The sequence below is a fragment of the Pongo abelii genome, chromosome 7 (assembly GCF_028885655.2).
Source record: "Pongo abelii isolate AG06213 chromosome 7, NHGRI_mPonAbe1-v2.0_pri, whole genome shotgun sequence".
Lineage (NCBI taxonomy): Eukaryota > Metazoa > Chordata > Mammalia > Primates > Hominidae > Pongo > Pongo abelii.
The window spans coordinates 160,488,142-160,506,025 of NC_071992.2; the positions used below are offsets into that span (position 1 = coordinate 160,488,142).

Genomic DNA, 17,884 nt, shown 5'->3' on the forward strand with positions numbered 1-17,884 from the left:
ACCCCGCCCCTGGGCCGCGGAGGTCCCCACTCCCCAAACAGAGGTCGCAGTCGGAGTTCCCGGGGCCCTTCCGCCTGGGTTCACGTTCACGTTTATTCAAACAACAGCCGACTCGGGCGAGGTCTGGGCGCGGCGGGCGGGCGGTGTCGCCTCCTGGGCTCTGCTGACCCCTGGTGGTGGGGTCGGCCCAGGCGGGGACCTAGCCCAGCCCCCCTCGGCCGCTGCTGACCCCCATCCCCCACACCGCCTTCTGGAGCCCGCAGGGGGAGGCAGGGGCGTCCCCGGGGACAGCTCAGGCGGCCACAGTTGGGGACGGGGAGCATCAGCCTGTGCGGAGCCGGGAGCCTGGGAAGCAGGAGGCCAGAGGGTGGCCCCTTCGGTTAAGCGTCTGGGGAGCGGCCCGGGAGCCCAGAGGGGTCGTCGGGGGAAGCGCGGGGCATGTGCTCGCAGGTGATGAGGTGGGTGGGCAGCGCCTGGGTGTCGTGGAAGATGACGAAGATGCTGGGCTGGCAGATGCAGTCCACGGCGCTGTCGTAGCGCAGGAGCACGTGGCCAGGACCCCGCAGTGGGGGCGCCCGCAGACCGCGGCGGCCCTGCCCGTAGTCGCCGGTCAGCACCCGTGCCACGAACACCGCCTTATGGCCATCGGCGTTGGGGGGCGAGTAGCGGTCCTGCACCGAAAGGGAGGCGCGCCTGGCGAAATACACGCCCTTCCCGTAGACCGTGGCTGCAGGGCGGGACGGGGCAAGGTCAGGGTGGTCGGGGTGCGCAGAGCCCCCGCCCCTGCCCGGCTCAGGCCTCACCGTTGCGGCCGCAGAAGCTGCGGTTGAAGCCGTGGGCGCAGATGTCAGGCACTGCCGGCGCCGTCGTGCCGTGGTACAGCACCTGCTCCACCGGGCGCCGCTCGCATCGCTGCAGCAGGCGCTCCCGGTACAGCTCATACTGCTGCTGCAGCAGCGGGTGCGACACGCGCTCCACCTGCGGGGAAGGCCCGGGCCAGGATTAAACACCCTCCCTACGCCCTGGGGCCGACCCAGGGCAGAGTTGAGCCTGGCAACCAGGAGCCCTCTGTTGGAGGAATCCAGGGTTTGAGGGAGCCCTTGCAGCCCCCATCATGCTCTGTCCAGCAGCAGACAGTAACACCTCCGTGAGGCAAGTGACTTCAGAGGGCCGCTGGGGAGGCCTGACCCCTCCCCCTCCCGTGGAGGTCTGCGGATGGGCAAACCCCACCCATTCAAGCCAGGCCTCTGCAGAGAAAAGCTGAGCCAGGGCCCTATGCTGCCTACAGGACTTGACTCCAACACCAGGAGATGCTCACAGACCTCTCAGTGCTGAAAGACCCAGCTGGGAGAGAAGGCCTCAGGTGACCAACCTGACAGTCAGCCCTGGGAAACACTTTTAAAGAAATTTTAAATAGTTTATTTGGAGGGTTGCAAAAGAAAACCATGTCTATTAAACAAAACTAGCTGCTATGAAAAGGAACTAGTCTGAAAATCAGAGTGCTCCTGCATTCAGAAAGGGACGCTGAGCTAAATCTAGAGGGGGTGAGCCAAATGAGGAAGTGGTTCAAACTGAAGACCCAGCTAGTGTTCTAAATGGAGTTCAGGAACTGACGCAGAGTGAGAAGCTAACGGAAGAGAAAGGAACTCCGAGGGAGCCGGTGAGGGGGCCTGAGGTCTGAGCCCGCATAGCAGGAGCTCCACCGGCCGGAGCTCCAGCGCACACAGGGAAGACGCTTCCCTGAGCTGAAGGAACATCTTCAGATACACAAGATCCATGAAATGCCAAGAAAGACAATGAGGAAAGACACGCCCCTGGCACCCACGTGCCAGGAAACCTCAACCTTCAGAGTGAAAGAAAACCCTGCAAGTTTTTTTTTTTCTTTGAGAGGGAGTCTGGCTGTGTTGCCCAGGCTAGAGTGCAGTGGCGCCATCCCAGCTCACTGCAAGCTCCGCCTCCTGGGTTCACGCCATTCTCCTGCCTCAGCCTCCCGAATAGCTGGGACTACAGGCGCCTGCCACCGCGCCCGGCTAATTTTTTTGTATTTTTAGTAGAGAAGGGGTTTCACTGTGTTAGCCAGGATGGTCTCGATCTCCTGACCTCGTGATCCGCCCGCCTCAGCCTCCCAAAGTGCTGGGATTGCAGGCGTGAGCCACCGCGCCCGGCCACCCCTGCAAGTTTACACACACACACAACGAGGTCAATATGCAAACTGGAAGAAGCCTGTCTTCTCACATTGGGTCTCTCATTACCGACACCAGATGCTAAGAAACCATGGGGGGATATTTTTTAACTTTCCAAGAAAAATATTTTTTTAAGAATGAAGAAAAACAGCAATGTCTTCAAATATCTGAGGAAAAACATATTTTGAACCTGAACACTATATCCAGCCAAACTAGTAATGAAGAATGAGAACAAATAAGGGCATATTAGGACACACGAGAACATTGAAGTTTATACCAACATCAAATTACAGTTGCAAAATACCTCTAATTGTAAAGGGCAATATAAATTTAAAAGTCGGCCAGGTGCAGTGGCTCACGCCTGTAATCCCGGCACTTTGGGAGGCCAAGGTGGGTGGATCACTTGAGGTCAGGAGTTCGAGACCAGCCTGACCAACATGGCAAAACCCTGTCTCACCTGGCGCGGTGGCTCAGGCCTGTAATCCCAGCACTTCGGGAGGCAGAGGTGGGCGGATCACGAGGTCAGGAGATCGAGACCATGGTGAAACCCCGTCTCTACTAAAGATACAAAAAATTAGCCGGGCGTGGTGGCAGGCGCCTGTAGTCACAGCTACTCGGGAGACTGAGGCAGGAGAATGGCGTGAACCCAGGAGGCGGAGCTTGCAGTGAGCCTACATCATGCCACTGCACTCCAGCCTGGGTGACAGAGCAAGACTCCGTCTCAAAAAAAAAAAAAAAAAAAAACCGTCTCAGCTGGGTGCGGTGGCTCACGCCTGTAATCCCAGCACTTTGGGAGGCCAAGGAGGGCAGATCACGAGGTCAGGAGATTGAGACCATCCTGGCTAACATGGTGAAACCCCGTCTCTACTAAAAATACAAAAATAAGCCGGGCTTGGTGGCAGGCGCCTGTAGTCCCAGCTACTCGGGAGGCTGAGGCAGGAGAATGGTGTGAACCCAGGAGGCGGAGCTTGCAGTGAGCTGAGATCGCACCACTGTACTCCAGCCTGGGCTACTGAGCGAGACTCCATCTCAAAACAAACAAACAAACACAAACAAAAAACCATCTCTACTAAAAATACAAAAAGTAGCTGGGTGTGGTGGTGTGTGCCTGTAATCCCAGCTACTTGGGAGGCTGAGGCAGAATCACTTGAACCCAAGAGGTGGAGGTTGCAGTGAACCGAGATCATGCCACTGCACTCTAGCCTGGGCAACAGAGAGAGACACTGTCTCAAAAAATTATATATATAAATGTATATATTAATATATAAATGTATACATTTTTATATATATGTTCACATATATGTAAATTTAAAAGTCAAATATGTTTACCACCCACTCAAGGAGATACTCCCACTAAACAAAAGAATCTGTGCCAAAAGGTGACAAGTGGGGTACTGAGTAACCCGGTGGTCAAGCATGACCTGGAAAAAATGAAGAAAGTCAAAAAAAGAAGAGCCATTAGCCTTGAATCCTAGAACATCTTTTTCACAGAACACAATTTTAATAACTAGGATTTCATTTGTCTTTCTATGGCTCAGTGGTAAATAGTTTTTTGTTATTATAGTATGTCTACCAACCTATGGCCCAAGCATGGAGGCTTTGCGATAGTTACAGAAACCTTTACTACATAATAAAAATAATGTAACTGACCAAATTGAGATGGAAGATGAGGGAGGAGGCAAAAGAGAGAGAAGCGAGGCCCATTCTCCTCATCTTCCATGCAGGAAGGCAAGAAACAATCTCTAAAGCTGTCAAATGAAAAAAAAAATTCAAGCATACCATTTAAAGTCATAAAGGTGCTCACTGGAAGAACCAAGTACATATAATTAACAAAACCACCAGGATATGAGCTCAGTGCATCTGGGTGGTGGTGATGATGATGGTGAGTGGTGATGATTATGGTGATGGTGGTGGTGATGACAGTGAGTAGTGAGGGTCATGGTGATGGTGATGATGATGGTGAGTGGTGATGATTATGGTGATGGTGGTGGTGATGACAGTGAGTGGTGAAGGTGATGGTGATGATGATGGTGATGGTGATGATTATGGTGATGGTGGTGGTGATGACAGTGAGTAGTGAGGGTCATGGTGATGGTGATGGTGATGGTGATGGTGATGATTATGGTGATGGTGGTGGTGATGATTATGGTGATGGTGGTGGTGATGACAGTGAGTGGTGAAGGTGATGGTGATGATGATGGTGATGATGATGGTGATGGTGATGATTATGGTGATGGTGGTGGTGATGACAGTGAGTGGTGAAGGTCATGGTGGTGGTGATGATGATGGTGAGTGGTGATGATTATGGTGATGGTGGTGGTGATGACAGTGAGTGGTGAAGGTTATGATGATGGTGTGATGGTGGTGATGGTGATGATGGTGCTGATGACAGTGAGTGGTGAAGGTCATGGTGATGGTGATGATGATGGTGAGTGGTGATGATTATGGTGATGGTGGTGGTGATGACAGTGAGTGGTGAAGGTTATGATGATGGTGTGATGGTGGTGATGACGGTGGTGATGGTGGTCGTGGCAGTGGTCAGGTCTGGGGACAACCAGAGGTTCTTTCTGCATTTCTGATCAGCTCCTGGTGGAGGGTGATGCTGCTGGCCCCACGCACAACTTTGAGCATCAAGAGTTGAGAGTGCCTCACGCAAGGCTGGGCGTGGTGGCTCACGCCTGTAATCCCAGCACTTTGGGAGGCCGAGGCGGGCGGATCACGAGGTCAGTAGATCGAGACCATCCTGGCTAACATGGTGAAACCTCGTCTCTACTAAAACTATTTTTTAAAAAATTAGCCGGGCGTGGTGGCAGGTGCCTGTAGTCCCAGCTACTTGGGAGGTTGAGGCAGGAGAATGGTGTGAACCCAGGAGGAGGAGCTTGCCATGAGCCAAGATCGTGCCACTGCACTCCAGCCTGGGAGACACAGCGAGACTCTGTCTCAAAAAAAAAAAAAGAGAGTGCCCTGCGCAGTGTCATCAGCACAGTGACCCCAGCACAGTGACCGCAGCGAGCCCGGGCCTTTCTGTGGAGGCAGAAGAGCGCCCAGAACAGCACAAGGGACGCATTTGTGAAACGGGTAATCCTCAAAATGACCACAAGATGGCATCACCGCCCCATGCGCCAAATAAGGAAACTGAGGCCTGGAGCTGGTCCCACAGTCCCTGGTGACCCAGCCACGAGTGGCAGAGTGGGGACCCTCACTCAGGCCTATCAGATCCCAAGGCCCCCACTCTGTTCCCTCCTGTTTCCCTACCCACTTTGGGAACGCCCTCTGGGCAGAGAACAGGGCTGGGAGCCTGTCAGCTCCTGGTCAGCTGACCTTGATGTAGGCAAGAGGGACAGGCCACAGACTTGGCAAGGTGCTAATGGTGCAAGAGCCCAGGACGCCATGAGGCCAGACAGACAGGGCATGGACTCACACGAACGATGCGGATGCTGCTGTGGGCAGTGTCCAGGGTGTCGTAGAAGGCCTGCGCCACCTCCCGGAACTCCCCGGTGTTCTCTGCCAGACGCTCCAGCTTGTTCCAGGGCCCCTTCAGCGTCTGCTCCGCCACTGACACGTGGGGAAAAGGGGGACGGTCAGAGCCATGCCCGGGGCACTGGCCCCCGCTAACCAGCCCACCCTACCGTCCCTCCGTCCAGGAGGTAGACTCACAGGTAGGGCCTGAAGCTGCCAAGGGAAAGGCCAAACTCTGATCCCAGGGGCCAGCCAGAAGCGCCATCAAGTGGCGGGCAGCACGGGCAGGGTGGGCCCCGAAGCCACGGAGGATGGTGCAGTCACCACGCAGGGCAACACTCACACCATGGCACCGCTCCAGGCGAGCACGCAGCTCTGCAGGCAGTGTGCGGCGCCAGGGCCCCACCGTCTCCTCCTGGAGGTGGACCTCCAAGGCAGTCCTGAGCGCCCGGTCCAGCTCCTCCACATCCTGCTCAAAGGCCGAGTGCACCACCAGCTGGGCCTTGCCATCAGTCCCCCCATCTGGGGGCTCTTCTGCCTCCAACAGGGGCTGCTCCAGCAGGGAGAGGGCTAGGGCTTGCCGCAGGGCAGCAGCCTCCTCCTGCTCAGCCACCTGACCTTGAGGCTCCAGCGACCGGTGGAGGGCCAGCTGCAGAGCGGCCTCCTCCTCCAGCCGCCTGGGTGCCACAGTGCTGGGGGCCGCAGGCTCCTCCTCCTCATGCCCTGGGGTCGCCTCCTCCTCTGGCTGCTCCTGAGGCCCTTCCTCCTCCAGCTCCCGAGGCAGCCAGTCCTCCCCGTCTAGGTCTAGGCCCTCCAAGGTGGCCAGCAGTTCTCGGACCTCCTCTGGGGGCAGGGAGAGGCCATTGGGGTCAGGGGCTGGGCCCAGGAGGAGTTGGAATGGGTGAAAGATGGGGAGCAAGTTTTTGGGGTACAGGGTGGGCCTAAGATGGGTCAGTAGACAGATGGGAGCACAGAGCAGGGCAGGGGGTGGGGTCAAGTGAGGGCCACAGGATGTGCTGAGGGCTCCCAGGGAGCCCTACCCAGGCTCACGTCCTCCTGGTCACCACCTGCACTGTCTGGGGTCCACAGGGTGTGGGCGTCGCCAGGGAGCACTGGGAGGGCCTCGGTAGGGTCCACCTGTAGGGAGAGGACGTCAGGACCACTAGCCTCTGGGCAAGGGCAGAGGAGGCCTGGGGCAGAGGCGTGAGAAAGGGGAGGGCAGGGGTGGGACTCCATCTCTACCTCTTCAAGGCCTGTGTCCAACGTGGCTGTGGCCAGGCGCTCTGTCCCAAAGACACACTGGAACTGAGCCTCCAGCTCCTGGAGAAGGTGCTGCCCTTCTGGGCCCAGGAGAAACCTGGCGCTGCCCGGGTGCTCCAGGCGCAACACATGGCAGCTAACGCTGCCCAGCAGGCTCCGCAGAAACTCCTCAGCCGCCTGACAGGAAGCCTGGGCTCCACAGAGCTGCAGGGCCATTGCAGAGAGAGTTTGCAGGTTTAGAGCACAGGAAAGGTACTCTGAGTCCCCAGTAGGAGGAGGGGGCTGAAGGTGAGGAGTCCTGCGGGGTCACTCACCCGAAAGCCAGTCACATCCGGTCCTTCAAGTGGGAAGAGAGCGACATCTCCCAGGCCCGCAAGAAGGTCCTCATGATAGAGCTGCAGGAAGCGCATCGCCCCTGGCTCCATCAACAGCACTATCTCCACCAGGCCCTCCTGCCCCGCCAGCTTCACACGTCCTGGGCTCACAGGCCCTGCCTTCTCCAGAGACCCCATGGCGATCTCCATGGGACTCACCAGCCCCTCTTGCCCTGGTGAGTCCATGGCAATTTCCACCAGGCCCTCCTGCCCCGGCAACCCCTTAGAGATCTCCACTGGGCCTGCAGACCCCACAGGCCCCAGGCTCATGGGCCCCTCCTGTTCCTGCAACCCCCCAGGCCTCAGGCTTACCAGCCCCTCATGTTCCAAAGACCCCATGGGCATCGAGCCAACTGGCTCTGCCTGTCCCAGAGACCCCATGGGACCTGTCCTCAGAGAGGCCCCTGACTGCCCTGGTTCCTGGCCAGAGCCCGTTGTCATAGTTCCTGTACCCTGCACCATGGGACCTGTCCTCAGAGAGGACCCTGACTGCCCTGGTTCCTGGCCAGAGCCCGTTGTCATAGTCCCTGTACCCTGCACCATGGGACCTGTCCTCAGAGAGGACCCTGACTGCCCTGGTTCCTCGCCAGAGCCCATTGTCACAGTCCCTGCACCCTGCAGAGCCGTCACCAGCCCTCCGGTCCTCAGGAGAGCATGCTTGGTAGCCCTAGGCCCCTGGGTGGACGGGTGGTCCCCTCCACTGGTGTTCTCAGCCAGCTCCTCGGGCTCCAGGACGTCGTAGTGGGGGACAAGGCTCAGCTCTGAGCCCTGCAGCCGGTGCTCCTGCTGCAACACTCGTTCTGCCACTTGGAGGAAGGGAAAGGACAGAAAGCCTGTCAGATTTCTGCAGGAGAGGGAGGGTCGGCTGGGTCTGCCCAGCCCCACTCACCTTGCCACTGCTGGAAGGAGGCAACAGTGCCCAGGGGCCCGGGTAGGCGTCGCAGGTCCTCCAGGGGCCCCCCACCACTGCGGCGCTCATTCTCCAGGTACAGCTCCAGCAGCAGCAGGTCCACAGAGGCACCATCCCCCACCACACGCACCGCTCGGGCCTGGGGAACCCGGGCCAGGGACACCAAGGCCCCCTCCAGGCCCAGATTCTGGGCCTGCTCCTCCAGGACACGGACATCTGTGGGGAATGTGCAGGTCGGCTCAGGGAACCTCCCCTAGCCAGCACCTCAACCCCAACCCTGCCTCTCACCTGCCTCAGAAAGGGGCTTGGGCAACCGGACCAGAGCCCGGTCTGGCCGGGGGCTGGCCAAGGCACAGCAAGGCTGTACCGGGAGCCCCGAGGCACGCAGCAAGGCCTGGACATGCTGCTCCAAGCGCTGGGGTGTGGTGCCAGGGGGCAGTCCTTGGAGCAGCAGGCGTGCAGGGGCTCGTGGTGGAGCTGGCCGCAGGCTCAGCTGGGCACCATGTAGTTCATGATCTGCCTGGGCCAAGACCCTCTCGGCGTCTGTGGGCAGGGGCGGGGCAGGACGTCAGGCATTAGAACATCAGGGCACCCAGGCTGTCCCTTCAGCCAGCCCTCTCACCTGCAGGCTCTCTGAAGGTGAGGACGCCCCCACAGCCCAGTCTCTGCCAACTCAACACAGGTCCCCCTCCAGAGCGTCGGCGGTTTTCAAAGTAGAGCGTGAGCAGCTCGTCGGGCACGGCAGGGGGCAGTCCACGGACCTCCACTGCCACCCCTGCCTCTGCCTCCGCCATTGCAACCCTGGGACGGGGCATCAGGTGGGTAGGGAAACAGCCCATTCCACCCCTCCTGCCCCTCCCCAGGCCCCTCCGAGGTGTGTCCTCGGTGCTCCCCCATTATGGGTGGCCCCACACACGGCACTTACATTCCCCGCGGCCGCTAGGCAGCCTCAGGCCATGAGCTCAGCCAGGACTCCTGCGCCTGCCCCTCAGCAAGCCTAATCCTGCAGGGAGCAGGAAAACAAAAGTGAAACTGAAAGACGGAAGCAGGGAGGGAGCAGCTGGGCCCTGGGCGCTGAGGCCTGGGTACTGGGGCTCAGATGCTTCCTCTCCTGCTGCAGCCTCAAACCCCAGCTGACCAGGAGGTGTTGGCCAGGCTGGACCCCTCAGGACCCTCCAGCCATCCCAGCCCAGCCCACCGGCCTCATCTGGCCCACTCCAGGCCCTGGTTGGCAGGGTAGACAGGAGTGTCCTCTGATGGCCCTCCACTGGTCTGTCCTCCACGGCCCGAAAATGGCCAATCACCTGCCCCACTAAACCCACCAAGGGGCCTGAGTCACTGCCCCTCACTCAGGATCTCCAAGCCTCTGTGTCCATGACACCCTCTGCATGCAAAGTGCTGGGTCTCCAGGCCCGCCCCCGGCCAAGGCTGGCCTTCAACGCCCCCAGCAACCTTCTCAACCCTGCTCCTGGTCCCTCACACCTGCCAGGTGCTGAGCATGGGCAGTTCCCCACCCTTGGTCTCCAAGAATGTGCATTGCAGCACAGCCTTCCTCCTGCCTCAGGTCTTGCCTGCCCATTCCTGCAGCTTTCTGTCCTGGCTGCACCTCCCCATCTCACACCATCAGTGGCATCGTCACAAGTAACCCCAGAAGGTGACAAGGTGATGGCTCCACTGCATTCCTTGCTGCCGCTAATCCTCACCACAGAAAGGGAAACGGAGGTGCAGACAGGCCCACAGCAGCACCAGGCCTCAAACCTGGGCGGTGCCTTCAGAATCCACACTCCCACTCGCCACAAATCTCCCACATCACCCAAGCTCCGTTTGCTTCCAGCCTTTCAAAGAGCTGTGGCCACTACCGCTCTCCATCTCCTACTTCCCACTCACCCCTCAGCCCACCAAAACCCAGCCCCACCCCTGCTGTTCCCCTCTCCAGGGAGCTGAGGAACCTGGCCAGCCTGCACTCCTAACCCTGCACATGCCACACCTCTGCTGCCCCGACCCTGGTCCCAGCCTCCAGCATCTCTCGCCAGGTAGCTAGGCTAACCTCTTAACTAGTCTCTGTCTGCCACTCCCACGGTGGGTCCTCAACAGAGGTGTCAGGGTGAGCCTTGTAAAGTGACACCAGCAGCTGCTACAGCTCCCAGCATCAGCAACAGTAGAAACCAAAGTCCTGGGGGCCTGGCGCAGTGGCTCATGCCTGTAATCCCAGCACTTTGGGAGCCTGAGGCAGGTGGATCACGAGGTCAGGAGTTTGAGATCAGCCTGGCCAACATGGTAAAACCCTGTCTCTACTAAAAATATAAAAATTAGCCGGGCATGGTGGCAGCTGCCTATAATCTCAGCTACTCTGGAGGCTGAGTCAGGAGAATCGCTTGAACCTGGGAGGCGGAGGTTGCAGTGAGCTGAGATCGTGCCATTGCACTCCAACCTAGGTGATAGAGTGAGACTCTGTCTAAAAAAAAAAAAAAACCCCAAAGTCCTTTTGAGGACCTGCCCAGCTGCACCTGACCAGACCTCAGTCCCTTCTCTGGCCCCATGCCCCCTGCACACCCTGATGCTCAGAGGGCTCCAGGCTCTCAGCTCTTCCTGCAGAGCTACAGGCCACTCCTGCCTCAGTGGCCTGGGACTGGCCCTTCCCTCTGCTTGGCCCTACCTTCCCCACAAACCCCCATGGCCACCCCTCTGTCATGATCTCCCTTATTCTGCCTTTTTTTTTTCTGAGACAGAGTTTCGCCCTTTCACCCAGGCTGGAGTGAAGTGGCGTGATCTCGACTCACTGCAACCTCCACCCACTGGGTTCAAGTGATTCTCCTGCCTCAGCCTCCCAAGCAGCTGGGATTATAGGCGCCTGCCCCCATGTCCAGCTAATTTTTGTATTTTTAGTAGAGACGGGGTTTCGCCATGTTGACCAGGCTGCTCTCGAACTCCTGACCTCAGGTGATCCACCCACCTTGGCCTCCCAAAGTACTAAGATTACAGGCATGAGCCACCGCGCCCAGCCCCTTACTCTGTTTTTAAGGCAGATTTAACATAAATCTAAAAACACTTAGGGACTCTGCCTACATGACCCCTCCTGAAGCCCTTTACTCAACTTTGTACTCAGCATTTTACTTTATTTAATTTTTAAAAATTTATTTATTTTGGCCAGGCACAGTGGCTCACGCCTGTAATCCTAGCACTTTGGGAAGCCAAGGCAGGTGGATCACGAGGTCAGGAGATCGAGACCATTCTGGCTAACACAGTGAAACTGTCTCTACTAAAAATACAAAAAATTACCCGGGCATGGTGGAGGACGCCTGTAGTCCCAGCTACTTGGGAGGCTGAGGCAGAAGAATGGTGTGAACCCAGGAGGCGGAGTTTGCAGTCAGCCAAGATCACGCCACTGCACTCCAGCCTGGGAGACAGAGTGAGACTCCGTCTCAAAAAAAAAAAAAAGTATTTATTTTCTTTGAGACGGAATCTCCCTCTGCGTCCAGGCTGGAGTGCAGTGGTGCAATCTTGGCTCACTGCAACCTCTGCCTCCCGAGTTCAAGGGATTCTCCTGCCTAAGCCTCCCAAGTAGCCAGGATTACAGGCATGCACCACCATGCCCAGCTAATTTTTGTATTTTTAGTAGAGACAAGGTTTCACCCTATTGGGCAGACTGGTCTCGAATTCCTGACCTCAGATGATCCACCTGCCTCAGCCTCCCAAAGTGTTGGGATTACTGGTGCCAGCCACCATACCCGGCTATTTTATTTATTTTTATTTATTTATTTTTTGAGACAGAGTCACACTCTGTCATGCAGGCTGGAGTGCAGTGGCACAATCTCAGCTCACTATAACCTCTGCCTCCCAGGTTCAAGCCATTCTCCTGCCTCAGCCTCCCCAGTAGCTGGGATTACAGGTGCAAACCACCACGCCCAGCTAATTTTTTTTGTATTTTTAGTAGAGACAGGGTTTCACGGTGTTAGCCAGGATGGTCTCGATCTCCTGACCTTGTGATCCACCCACCTCGACCTCCCAAAGTGCTGGGATTACAGGCGTAAACCACCGCGCCCAGCAAGCATTTTATTTTTCTTAAAGGTCTTTCAAATTTTGTGAGCTTTTGCTTCTACAAAGGTAAATCCATCCCTGCTTTTTCCACGTTTCCTCTAATGGAACTCATCACAGGTTACCCATTACGCCAACCCTGGATGCAGAGGGCCTGCCACAGGCACCACTCACACCACAAGCAGACTGGTACAGTTTCGGGAATTTCTGTGGACTGGTTGTTCAGCTGGGGGTAACTTGAAACCAGCCCCGGTGGAGTATTCACACCATGTGCATGTACAAAAAATGCACCCCAGGCTTCCCCTCACTAGGTCTGGTTGCTAAACATTGCACCAGCGCACCATAGGTGTAGGACTCAGAGCGGTCTGGGAGAGGCCGGCCGTCCAAGGGCAGGAGGGCAGGTGTGGTCTGGGCCCTGGGTGGGAAGGCTGGCAGCAGGGTGTACCCTGCCTGTGTCAGTCACTGCTCCCCCAAAGGGACTTCGGAGCCAAGCAGGGAGGTGGCCTAGCCTCCAGTCCTGCTGTATCCCCAAGCCTCAGCCCCTCGCAGCTTGTGAGGACGTTAGGCAGACAAGCGAGCGTTCAGGGTCTTTAGTGTGAAAATAAGACGTCGTATTTGTTAGTACAAAAGGGTGACTGTAGTCAAAAATAATTGTACATTTTAAAACAACTCCAAGAGTATAACTGTATTGTTTGTAACACGAAAGACAAATGTTTGAGCTGATGGATACCCCATTTACCTTGATGTGATTATTATGCATCGCATGCCTGTATCAAAACATCCCACGTAGCCCATAAATATACACCTACTATGTATCCACAAGAATTTAAAAAAAAAAAAAGGGTCTCTAGTAGCAGGCCTGACAGAGTTTGGGCTGATAGAGAAAATGGGGCAATTAAACCACGAGGCCTCGATTTGGGAACTGAACAATTAGGCTTCTTGATTTGGGACACACCTGGATGAAAAGAAGTGAACGTCGGGTTTTAAGGCCGAAAACGGATGGTCAGTCCCGGGCAGCTTCAGCAAACCCCGCATTTAGGAATAAATTTCTTAACTGCCGAACGGCCAGCCAAATTGGCCAGACCAGACTTCTGCCTCCAGGGGTCTTCAGCGCCCACCGCCCGACCCCACCCCTCGGCAGACAGGGAGCGGCGGGCCTCTGGCCCGAGCGAAGAGGAACACGCAGGGCGGTGCAGCGGGTGGGGTCCGCGGAAGCCCCGCCTGCCCGGCCCCGCCCACCCCCGAACTCGCCCGGCCCCGCCCCCTGCCCCGCCCCGTCACAAGGCCCCGCTGCGTCTTCCGAGCCGCAGGCGCAGGCCCAGCCGAGCGGCCGCCGAGCGGGTGCGGGTGCGGGCGCACCGGCCATCACCGCGCGGCCGCGCAGCGGACACCGTGGGTACCGGCCTGCGGCGCCCCGCCACCGGTGAGTCCCCGGCCCGGGCCCAGGAGCGCCTCCGCCCCGCTGCGCCGCGCGGCCGGCCGCCCCCGCCCCCGCCCCCCACGCGGGTCCTGCGCATCCGAGCGTGGCCGCCTCGGGTCAGTCAGTTGGTCCGGCCGGGGCGCGCGGCAGCTCGCGGCCAGAGGTGGCGGCGGTGGTGGGGGCGGGGAGCCGCGGCGGCCTGGAGCCGGAGGGAGGGGGCGGCGCGCTGCGGCGACTGCTGGACCCATGACCCTGTGCGCCCCCGGCCCGCGGAGGGCCCATCCGCTCTCGGTGCCAGTGCCACGGCCGCAGCCCCTACCCGCCTCGCCCCACGCCCGCTTTGTTCCCCGCACGCCCCGTGGTCGCTTCCATCCCCCACACACCCCCGCACCCCGCTGTTCCCGGCGTACCCCACTGGCAGGCACCGGCAGCCGATCCAGGCCAGATCCCCCCACCCCGGAGCCAGGGGCCGTTGGGCCCTGTTGTTGGGTTCGGGGGGGTGGGGGGGCTCGGGCCTTTGTTGGTCACAGATGGCCCGGGGATTTCCTGGGATAGAAATAGCCGCCGGCTCCGGCCCCTTAAAGCTGCTTAAGGGGCGGGATGCGGAGGGGAGGGTCCGGGCACACCCCACACGTCCCCGACCGGGACCCCAGCCTCCGCGCTGAGCTCCCATCCGGGAGACGCCGGCAGCGGCGCAGGCCTCCGGTTGCTTGTGAGAAACGACCCAAGCCCCGAATCCCGAGGCTGGCGGTCGTCCCCTCGCCCGGCCCCTCCCCCACCCTAAAGGCGGCCTAGAGCCCTGGGAAGGCCCCACGGCGCCGCCGGTCCGATCCTCACGCGCTTCTCGGGGCCCAGGCTCCGGGGCTCCCCACAGCCCGGGGCAAAGGTCACGGTCTTCCCTTGCTTCTCCCTGGGTTCCCAGAAGCAGGTGGAGTTGCGCAGGGTTGGGTCCCGACACTGTCGTCAAGCCAGCTGTTCCACTGTTCCTTGTCTGTCTTCTCTAGGGGCGGACCGCGGAACCCGAGGCCATGTCCCATGAAAAGAGTTTTTTGGTGTCTGGGGACAACTATCCTCCCCCCAACCCTGGATATCCGGGGGGGCCCCAACCACCCATGCCCCCCTATGCTCAGCCTCCCTACCCTGGGGCCCCTTACCCACAGCCCCCTTTCCAGCCCTCCCCCTACGGTCAGCCAGGGTACCCCCATGGCCCCAGCCCCTACCCCCAAGGGGGCTACCCACAGGGCCCCTACCCCCAAGGGGGCTACCCACAGGGCCCCTACCCACAAGAGGGCTACCCACAGGGCCCCTACCCCCAAGGGGGCTACCCCCAGGGGCCATATCCCCAGAGCCCCTTCCCCCCCAACCCCTATGGACAGCCACAGGTCTTCCCAGGACAAGACCCTGACTGTGAGTCTCAGGAAGGGAGGGGTGGGGTGGCAGGGAGGGCAGGGGGAGGTGCTTGTGAGTGGCACTGACCCAGCCTGTCTGCTTCTCAGCACCCCAGCATGGAAACTACCAGGAGGAGGGTCCCCCATCTTACTATGACAACCAGGACTTCCCTGCCACCAACTGGGATGACAAGAGCATCCGACAGGCCTTCATCCGCAAGGTGGGTAGGGGCATCTCTGAGGCGGTGGGGGGTGTGGCTACCAGCGGATGACTCTGAGCGGCTCCTTCCCCAGGTGTTCCTAGTGCTGACCTTGCAGCTGTCGGTGACCCTGTCCACGGTGTCTGTGTTCACTTTTGTTGCGGAGGTGAAGGGCTTTGTCCGAGAGAACGTCTGGACCTACTATGTCTCCTATGCTGTCTTCTTCATCTCCCTCATCGTCCTCAGCTGTTGTGGGGACTTCCGGCGAAAGCACCCCTGGAACCTTGTTGCACTGGTAACCCCCAAACCTGAGCCTCTGGGCCCGGGTCTGGCCGTGCAGTCCCACACGCCCACTCTTCCAGGCCTGGTCACCGTGGTTCTCCTGGTGCTCGTGAGGCAGGGGCGGGCAGGGGTGGCATGGGGGCACACACCCAAGGCCAGCCTGTGTCTCCCACCCGCAGTCGGTCCTGACCGCCAGCCTGTCGTACATGGTGGGGATGATCGCCAGCTTCTACAACACCGAGGCAGTCATCATGGCCGTGGGCATTACCACAGCCGTCTGCTTCACCGTCGTCATCTTCTCCATGCAGGTGAGGGGCCTCCCGTGGCCGGGCTGTGGCCGCAGGGGCTGAGCAGCTTTCTCAGGCCCAGCCCCATGGCCCATTCCTCTCCCACCTGCAGACCCGCTATGACTTCACCTCATGCATGGGCGTGCTCCTGGTGAGCATGGTGGTGCTCTTCATCTTCGCCATCCTCTGCATCTTCATCCGGAACCGCATCCTGGAGATTGTGTACGCCTCACTGGGCGCTCTGCTCTTCACCTGCGTGAGTGAGGGGTGACCTTGGCCAGGGGTGGGATGCTGGGCAGGCAGTCTTGTCCCTCAACACCACTGTGCTGTCACCTCCAGTTCTTGGCAGTGGACACCCAGCTGCTGCTGGGGAACAAGCAGCTGTCCCTGAGCCCAGAAGAGTATGTGTTTGCTGCGCTGAACCTGTACACAGACATCATCAACATCTTCCTGTACATCCTCACCATCATTGGCCGCGCCAAGGAGTAGCCGAGCTCCAGCTCGCTGTGCCCGCTCAGGTGGCATGGCTGGCCTGGACCCTGCCCCTGGCACAGTAGTGCCAGCTGTACTTCCCCTCTCTCTTGTCCCCAGGCACAGTCTGGGGCAAAGGATGCCTCTCTCCAACCCTCCTGTATGTACACTGCAGATACTTCCATTTGGATCCTCTGTGGCCACAGCATGGCCCCTTTAGTCCTCCCGCCCCCGCCAAGGGGCACCAAGGCCACGTTTCCGTGCCACCTCCTGTCTACTCATTGTTGCATGAGCCCTGTCTGCCAGCCCACCCCAGGGACTGGGGGCAGCACCAGGTCCCGGGGAGAGGGATTGAGCCAAGAGGTGAGGGTGCACGTCTTCCCTCCTGTCCCAGCTCCCCAGCCTGGCGTAGAGCACCCCTCCCCTCCCCCCCCCACCCTGGAGTGCTGCCCTCTGGGGACATGCGGAGTGGGGTTCTTATCCCTGTGCTGAGCCCTGAGGGCAGAGAGGATGGCATGTTTCAGGGGAGGGGGACGCCTTCCTCTCAATTTGCTGTCAGTGAAATTCCAATAAATGGGATTTGCTCTCTGCCTTCCCCTGGTCACTCTTCTCCCTGCCACTTTCAACATGAAGTTGGGAGGGACTCCAGGCCCTCCCTGCTGATGGGGACACAGGACCAGAAACGAATAGTGGAGGTTAATACAGTACCAAGCCTCTGCCTACACACAGCTACATCATAAGGTGTGTGTTGGGTTCCCAACTGATGGACAGAGACCCTGGGGTGCCCAGAGTGAGTTAAGCCTGTGCTGGGGTACCCCGATGGTAAGTGGCCTGGCTGTGTCCACCAGGTGCTCCCTGGAGATGGTACGGTGTAGCCCCCTCACTTTTCTGTCACCTGGGCCAGCGGCACAGGTCGTTGGCCTACCCTAGGGCAGCCTGCCATGCTTCTTGGGCGCTCCTTGGGCCTCCCCAGCTCTGTGCAGTCCATCTGTGTGGGCACCCTGATATTCTGCCCAGGCCTGCCTCTCTCCAGCCTCCCCACGAGAAACGCAGGCTGGAGATCCCGTCCAAGAGCTGGACAGAGACTGAGGGCTCAGCCATTTGGGCCCCTTGGCCTGCCCAGACCCGGTCCTTTGGAGCCCTCAGCCCCAGCCTATACTGCGTTTCCTGCCCTGTGACACCTGCTGCTTCTGCAGGGGGTCCCTCCACTGCCTAGGACCTGGCTGGTCTGAGCCCTGCTGAGCTCTCACGCCCCGCGGCTTTAGGCCCAGAGGCAGCCTTGGACTTGGACATTCCCACTGCAGCCTCGAGGCTCTCCATGCAACATGGCCTGAGGATCTCTCAAGGCCCCTCCCCACTGCCCAGTCAGTCCCCTTAGCACCTCTATGTACGAAGCCAGCGCCACCCTGATGTCCGCGGGCACCGCAGTTGTAGGCTGCCCAGGGCCAAACTCATCCTTCCTGAAACCTGCTCCTGCATTATCTCCAGGCCAGAGCAGGGCTGCCCCGCTTCCCTCTCCCCCCAACCTCCCTGCCTCACCTGGCCGCCTCGCCTGCCCCACCCTCCACCAGGACCCTAGCGGTGTGTTTCTGAAACATCTATCACATGGGTTGCA

At 59.1% G+C, this 17,884-nt stretch overlaps 2 protein-coding genes across 7 annotated transcripts; one reads left to right on the top strand and one right to left on the bottom strand.

Annotated features, from left to right (window-relative positions):
* Window positions 1–56: 56 nt before the first annotated feature.
* PARP10 (poly(ADP-ribose) polymerase family member 10) lies at window positions 57–14,350 on the bottom strand. Of its 5 annotated transcripts, none has more exons than XM_063726929.1 (12): window positions 14,052–14,350; window positions 9,112–9,189; window positions 8,809–8,987; window positions 8,475–8,729; window positions 8,166–8,402; window positions 7,217–8,082; window positions 6,885–7,106; window positions 6,683–6,779; window positions 5,841–6,485; window positions 5,605–5,738; window positions 804–978; window positions 57–727 (listed from the first exon to the last, which is right to left on the bottom strand). In XM_063726929.1, coding segments are annotated over exons 2-12 (3,159 nt in total). In that variant the 5' UTR covers window positions 9,114–9,189; window positions 14,052–14,350; the 3' UTR covers window positions 57–380. The 5 variants fall into 5 exon arrangements, with proteins under 5 accessions (XP_063582999.1, XP_063583001.1, XP_063583000.1 ...); XM_063726931.1 differs by having other exon boundaries at window positions 6,710–6,779; window positions 14,052–14,114; XM_063726930.1 differs by lacking the exon at window positions 14,052–14,350 and adding an exon at window positions 13,177–13,408.
* Window positions 13,470–16,860, top strand: GRINA (glutamate ionotropic receptor NMDA type subunit associated protein 1). Of its 2 annotated transcripts, none has more exons than XM_002819539.6 (7): window positions 13,470–13,644; window positions 14,646–15,048; window positions 15,138–15,250; window positions 15,324–15,524; window positions 15,691–15,819; window positions 15,911–16,054; window positions 16,138–16,860. In XM_002819539.6, exons 2-7 carry the CDS (start codon window positions 14,670–14,672, stop codon window positions 16,285–16,287), a joined length of 1,116 nt encoding a protein of 371 aa, XP_002819585.3. In that variant the 5' UTR covers window positions 13,470–13,644; window positions 14,646–14,669; the 3' UTR covers window positions 16,288–16,860. The 2 variants fall into 2 exon arrangements, with proteins under 2 accessions (XP_002819585.3, XP_054375218.1); XM_054519243.2 differs by lacking the exon at window positions 13,470–13,644 and adding an exon at window positions 13,788–13,932.
* The last annotated feature ends 1,024 nt before the right edge of the window (window positions 16,861–17,884 follow it).

Bases quoted from the DNA above. Each gene is read 5' to 3' on its own strand.
- GRINA (XM_054519243.2), top strand. From the start codon at position 13,888: ATGACCCTGTGCGCCCCCGGCCCGCGGAGGGCCCATCCGCTCTCG. The intron at 15,049-15,137 runs GTGAGTCTCAGG...TCTGCTTCTCAG, and splicing joins CCCAGGACAAGACCCTGACT to CACCCCAGCATGGAAACTAC. The intron at 16,055-16,137 runs GTGAGTGAGGGG...TGTCACCTCCAG, and splicing joins GCGCTCTGCTCTTCACCTGC to TTCTTGGCAGTGGACACCCA.
- PARP10 (XM_024251039.3), bottom strand. From the start codon at position 9,025: ATGGGCTGTTTCCCTACCCACCTGATGCCCCGTCCCAGGGTTGCAATG. The intron at 8,730-8,808 runs GTGAGAGGGCTG...CCCTGCCCACAG, and splicing joins CACCTTCAGAGAGCCTGCAG to ACGCCGAGAGGGTCTTGGCC. The intron at 979-5,604 runs GTGAGTCCATGC...CCTTCCCCGCAG, and splicing joins GCAGCATCCGCATCGTTCGT to GTGGAGCGCGTGTCGCACCC.